General features: G+C 40.4%; 1 protein-coding gene across 1 annotated transcript in view; it reads right to left on the bottom strand.

Moving 5' to 3' along the window:
• Positions 1–6609, bottom strand: part of SETDB2 (SET domain bifurcated 2) — a 51423-nt gene extending 44814 nt beyond the window's left edge. Inside the window, exons 1-5 of the mRNA XM_009277147.2 lie at positions 6509–6609; positions 5658–5717; positions 3190–3312; positions 1543–1608; positions 629–731 (exon numbers count right to left, since the gene is read on the bottom strand). Coding sequence (XP_009275422.2) covers positions 629–731; positions 1543–1608; positions 3190–3312; positions 5658–5717; positions 6509–6524 — 368 coding nt within the window. The 5' untranslated portion in view covers positions 6525–6609. The remainder of the gene's footprint in view (positions 1–628; positions 732–1542; positions 1609–3189; positions 3313–5657; positions 5718–6508) is intronic.
• Positions 6610–6893: the final 284 nt, after the last annotated feature.

A 6893-nucleotide genomic window follows, 5' to 3' on the forward strand; every position in this document is an offset into this window, starting at 1 on the left:
ACCTCTCCTGTGAAGAAAGGCTGAGAGAGTTGGGGTTGCTCAGCCTGGAGAAGAGAAGGCTTCGGGGAGACCTTATTGCAGCCTATCAGTACTTAAAGGGGGCTTATAAAAAAGATGGCGGCAGACTGTTTAGCAGGGCTTGTTGCGACAGGACAAGAGGGAATGGCTTTAAACTAAAGGGGGGTAGATTTAGGCTAGATATAAGGAAGCAATTTTTTACGCTGAGGGTGGTGAAACACTGGCACAGGTTGCCCAGAGAGGTGGTGGATGCCCCATCCCTGGAAACATTCAAGGTCAGGTAGGATGGGGCTCTGAGCAACCTGATCTAGTTGAAGATGTCCCTGCCCACGGCAGGGGGGTTTGGACTAGAGACCTTTAGAGGTCCCTCCCAACCCAAACTGTTCTATGATTCTATGTTCTCATGTGGTAAATTAGACAAGTCTACTCAAAACCTCAGGTTTTGCATGTAGGTCAAGTTAGAAATATTTTCACTTTGAAAACTGTCAGGATTCAAAACTGGGTTTAAAACTTTGAATTTAGAAATATAAGAGAGAGATTAAAATCTCTCTCAAATGCACTAAAGAATATGTCAAATAAGGAACTGGAATAAAGTATTACACACACTGACCTGTGAGAACCTTCTACAAAGTTTGCAGTGTTCGCATCTGTAAGAAGACACTCCAATTTGGGTTTGGTTTCCTGTTTGCCATCTCCGTCAAACACATCACTTACTGAAAAAATTTGAATGCAAGCAAAAACTTCAGCAATCCACATTTCAATTTATAATCGAACTTACTTTAGTTACTAAAGAGATAATTGCCAAAATACATTAAAAATAATGCATTGCTATGAACTACAGCTAACAAAGAGCATGCTAGCAAGTGCCTTACTAAAAACAGAAGCTGCTTTTTATAACTTATACAAAAGTCATGTGTTTGCATATAGGTGTGCAAGTGAGTGACTAGCTGACACACAACACACACTCTCACACTTTCTCTCCTGATCCTCCTCTCCCTCCCTCCCTCTCGTCTCCTTCCCTTTCCCCAAAGGGGAAAAACTTAGGTGTGCATTGATGAACTTGAGGCAGAAATGCCCTTTTTCACAGACCATCAGGCGATTTGCACATTAAAATCTTCCATGTAGCTTTCAAAGTGCTTCGAGACAACACACATACGAAACACACGTACAGATTTATCTTCATTATTTGAGGTAAAATGGTGCCAGGGTATTACAGCTAGTGGAGCCAGGCACAAGATGACTCTGCTTGCAGCCAGCTCAGGTTCATCAGGGCTTACTAGTTCAAACTCTCTTCACTTGGTACAAGCCATATACACGTACACACAAACCACAGAAGTACAAACCCAGGTGAGAGTCCACAGTCTAGTACCTGAGGACACTAACAATTACGTTTTTTCCCTTGTAATGCTAACAGGCTTCTCAGATCTATTTTATTGATTTCAGCGAAGGGAAATAAGCTCCTAGTGAGTAAAACAAGACAAATTCAATCCACATACCAAATAAATACAATCGAGATGCACATACCATTTTTCAAGTTTAAGAGATCACCTAGATTAGCTTCATTCACCAATACCCAAGCCTGCCAGCATTCTACGCAAAAACCAAAACAAAACAGGTATGAAGTGTAATTTAAGTAATGATAATAGGGACAATGATAATAGGGACTACTAAAAGGGAAAACAAAGTGTAAGTCCTCCAGAGACATTAGTTTCCTCAGTATGCTAATCTAGAGCATTGCAAGACTCATACTATTAGAAACCTTTTGCACCACAGTCCTTAATAGACACATCTATGAATTACAATAAAATTACAGCTCATGTTAGTAGTTGTGAATCAGCACTGAACATCCTCTGGCTTTTGGAAAGCTGCTGGAATGTTTCCACTCCACTGCCACTCCAGTGGCAGTAATATACGTAAACACAATATAGTGTAAGTTTCTCTCTTTACTTCATCATCAGACTAGTCGTCATCTAGCTAAGAAGGGCTGGATCTTGGCAGACCAAATTAATGCTACTCCTAAATTGGTGGAAATGGCCTTCAGATAGTAAGAACACAAAGGAGAGACCAGTTCTGTCTCAACCTCTTACCCCATGCAATTAATATTCCAAGGTGACAGACAAATGTCAGCAAAATCCACGTTAATATTTTAGTTTGAATTTTTTACAGAACAAAGCATAGAAAAATTCAAATCTAACTATGTCACAGATTCATTGTGTCATCTGGGGATTCAAGTTCAACTTTTACCTATGCACTGCTGCTGTGGTTTAACCTCAGCCAGCAACTGAGGACCACATGGCCGCTCTCTCACTCATAACTGTTCTCATGCTAAATCCAAAACACAGCACTGTGCCGGTTACTAGGAAGAAAGTTAACTCTGTCCCAGCCAAAACCAGGACAACTGCTGTAATATTTTGTCATAAAAATCAAGATGTGGGAGCTCAAGTACACAAAAAATTGTGCCACCAATTTAGAGCAAGCAGTGCAATGCAGAGTGTGTGGCATACCAGTTTAAGAGCATCTTACACTACTGTATGTTTTCTTGCACAAAAAAAGCAATAAGATCCATAAATTACATTTACATGGGTGACAATAAAAAAAGTAATTTTTCTGAATTAAATAAACCAGTAAAAAGAAACCTGTGTACTGCTCCAGGCTTATCAGACTTCTGATTTTGATGTAGATTAAGGAAACTTATTTCCATGAAAATCAGGAATGATCTTAAATGCATTGCTGTCACATTTTTCTACTAATGTTTCAAGTTATAATGGTGTCTCCAACATGAAATAATACTTATATGATTATAATCCCACCCCAAAACCATTCAGTTCACTGAGATCAGCTTGAAAGGCTAAAACTTCTGATGATAAACAAAACACATGGCACTGCAGATATTTCATTACTTCTCAAGAACAAACATTTCAGTTCCATGTGCTTAAGAGCCACACGTTGTTTGAAAAAGTATACAGACAAAAAGAGAAAATGGCAAAATGTATCTGAAATGATTACTCTTTTTTTAAAAAGCAGATATATTTGTAAAAGCGCTTAAAAACACCAACTACTAAGTTATTTAAATTCAGATGCATCTGAATTGTGGCAGATATCACACAGCCCTACACAAAGCAGGCCACAGCTCCCCTGTAGCCCAGCTTAACCATTACAAGGATTTCAAACCTTGGTTTGTGGCAGTTCCATTCTTGATCTTTTGCTTTAGCAACAGCAGCACATTTTGCACCTGCTCAAATATGACGTCCACTCTTCTACCTCCCAATTGTGTCCAAAATGTCTTCAAATCACCTGAAATGCAAATTTCCATTTACAAGTCTGTACGGCTCCCAAGAAGTCTAAAAACACAAGTAGCTCCTGGTGGACTTTTCAATGGCTCCCACTCATTTGATTGGGAGGCACTTCTGAAAAACCAGCCAGGACAGCTGTCTTCTTTTGCAGGCTTTAATCTTCAGAAATCTATTCCTAAACTAATCACGAAAGTGAAACGGAAGTCAAGTGATGAACTGGCGTGGCTTCTGATGGTCCATCATGCTGCCTTCAAGTAACTTTTCTAGCATGTCTACAAAGGGTGCTGTGGAAGCCTTTCTCCAAACACCAGCAAATTAGTCCCACTATAAATTAATCACCACTGAAACTCATAGAAATGACACAGGAGAATATTTTCAACCGAATGAACTGAACATATTATTAAACAAAAGACATTTGGAATTTTTTTTTATAGCTGTAACCTCCCTTAGCTACACAAGCTGACTATCCTGTCCCATCAATATTTTTTATATGTTTTCTAGGGAAAAAATGTTCAAAATATTTTTGGATAAAAGCAATTTGATAAATTTTGTTCACCAAGTGATATCAGTTGCAATAATTAAAACACACCTTATATCGTGCCTCCTTCCTCCACTAGAAATATTTATAAAGAACATTTTGTTTAAAGAAATGTTTTTTAAGCTACTGGTTCAGAACCTCTTCTCTTCCAAGTGTATGTACCTTTGAGGTACTAAGCCCATTCATGAAAGCTCTTGTTAAAACATTAGCAGTGCATCTTTGGCAAGGACTCTGAAAAGGGAACATGGTTCAGTGTGTCAGCAGATGATGCCAGAGAAGGGAACATGCTCTCTCTCATGGTTAACGTTTCTCCTCTTCAACGATCAAGCACAAAAGAATAAGTAAATCTGTTTTCCTACTCCGTTTCTAGAGGTAGAGTCCACTGTCACCCTACTAGGTTTACATTCCGCTTTCAGACAGTAAATCTTGGTTGGCAAATGTGCTATAGCGACACCGCCCTAGCAGTCATGAAATACTGTGTTCTTGTAAGGTTAGTAAAAAAGTATTTCCTTAATTTTCCCTTAGCAGAGAATGACTTCTGTTGCCCCAGATGCCAGAAACTAATTAATGCTATGGCAGTACAGAGTCTATGGTTACTCTCAAAAGTGTCATGATAGCCGTGAAGAAAGTAACAATCTTTTGTCACCACAACACCAACTAATTATGTCACCAGCAGCTAAGAGCATAATATTTAATATCAACAGGCAATGCTGAAAGTACTTTATCTTGTAAAACAACTGATTTGGCACTAACTCTCAACATCATTTCATGAGCTTTTATATTCACAGAACTTCTAAAAAAATGTGGAAAGGTCAAAGTCCTGTTACAAAAAATGCCCACAACACTTCTTGGAAACCTACACTACTGCTCCAAGAGACAACATCTGCCCTGGGCCATTCCCACCCTTTTGCTGCGCATGACAGTATCACAAATTTAAAATACCGAGAAATAAGTATATTTAACATCTGTGTTTAAAAACACACATGCAGAAATTCTAGTAAGAAGTTCCACCACTGCAGATTAAAACTGCTGTCCTTATTTCTTATCTGTTTTCATATATTTCAATACATTTACTAAGTCTGGATAGCACTGGTGGATAGATTACTTCAGAGGATGAGTGACAGAACATAGTTTTTCATTTCTGGGTCATCAGTTATAATCCTGCGTAGGCCAGAAGGAAATAAAACATATACTACTACGTGTAGTACTCAAACCACTCACTCACCTTGGAAATGCTTCCCCAATTCTCATCCTGGAGTGCCCTGAAACTCCAGCAGCAAAAACTTGTTTTGCATGGAGAAGCAAAGATTGCTTCTTTAATTAATTAATTAATTAAATTAATTAATTTTCATTTAAAAAAAGACAGATGTCCACATCACTAACCTCCTCTCCAGTGTTAATGCTGCTATTGTCAACCCCAGCCAGGAGGACAGGGAATGAACAGACACAAGATGCATCTACCTTGTCATCATTCAAAATGATCTCACCAGCTTATGACTCAGGATGTGGACTGGCATCCAGTGGCAATAGTTCTAAACCTGGCTGAGGCCATTACCTCCGGAGAGACTTTCTTTTCCCTCTATAGGATCCTTGTGGCCACATATCTCTTTTTTCAGCATTGTGCAGGGGAATGATGCTACAGCAAGAAGCCAAGGCCAGGGCTACTTATGCCAGCTACTGGAAAAAATACTTGGGTGCGTGTCTCCTTTAAGGCAAAACTATTGTTTTCTGTTAGCATTTTCACACCAGAAGTGGTACCAAATATATACTGCCTTCCCCTTTGCCTCCATAAATCCAAATTATACTACCTTCAATCCTCTCCTCTTTTGAACTGGTAAGGTTCTCCACTTCCAAGCAGTCGCACGGCACTGCAAGAGGTACAGAATGGACAAGTAAATAAGAGATTAGGTGAGAAATTAAAATGGTTGTAGCTACTTAGTTTTTCAAAATTTATACAAGAAAATACTACAGCGGTTATCACTGGGAGCACTGTGTGAGAAAGTGTTGTGGTGAAATAGTCATCCCACTTTCAAAGTCATCCCACGTCTTGTCAAGACCCAGCTGAAGAACACTCACGTGAAACAAGCTGTGTGAGGAAATTTTTTTTACATGGTCACTTGTTATTATCCCTCAAGCATGAAGGTGTCATGAGATGACCCATACATTCCAGTGTATTCAGCTGAGCCTACTACTTCCCACTTCCTATTAGCTCACATTTCTCTCTTTTTTTTTTTTTTAAATTAATGCTGTCAGTACAGCAGTACTGCAACTAAACTAATTTATTTAGGAAAAAATGAAGGCTTTTTTAGGTAAAAAATTTACTGAATCTGTTTCACAACAGATGCAAGATAAAGCAAGATCTCTCCACTGGAATAACACTAAGGAAAAGTAAGGCAGCATTCTTCAACCACATTGAAGATACCAAAACCGACTATTGCCACTAATGACACAGAGAGCATAAAACGTACCTTACTTGTAAGTTAACTAGTTAGTCTTTTCTACGCTATAACTGAAAAAACATTTCCATTCATTCTGGCACAGAAATTTCATTCGGTTGCCTGGGAGAAGAGGTTAAGTGAAGATTGTTAATTCCTATGAAAGTTTCTCACAAGATCTGCCTGATGACTGTTCAAAACATATTTTTTTTTTGAAGGCTTACTTCTTTTCTCTTCCATCTTCCGGGGCGGCTGCACCGCGGCCTGTTAGGCTCGTTGGGGTATCGCCAGCGCCGAGCCCGGCTCAGGTAGGAGAGCGGTGCGTTGATTTCGCTGTCCCCCGAAGGCTCGTTGGTATCGCCAGCGCCGAGCCCGGCTCAGGTAGGAGAGCGGTGCGTTGATTTCGCTGTCCCCCCACACCGCTGCAGGGTCAAGGCGAGGGGCCTGCGGACAGGAGCCGGGCTGCCCGTCAGGCTGGGAGCGCTGCGCCAGCGCTCGCCAACGGCGCGCCACTCGGGACCTGGCCCCGGCACCTTCCACCCTCCTCCGGCCAACGTCTCTCAGCTCACCTGGGGATTCAGGAGAGAAAAGGGTTGAAGTCGTGCGGCG

This window comes from Aptenodytes forsteri, unplaced genomic scaffold, assembly GCF_000699145.1.
Source record: "Aptenodytes forsteri isolate BGI_AS27 unplaced genomic scaffold, ASM69914v1 Scaffold145, whole genome shotgun sequence".
Taxonomy (NCBI): domain Eukaryota; kingdom Metazoa; phylum Chordata; class Aves; order Sphenisciformes; family Spheniscidae; genus Aptenodytes; species Aptenodytes forsteri.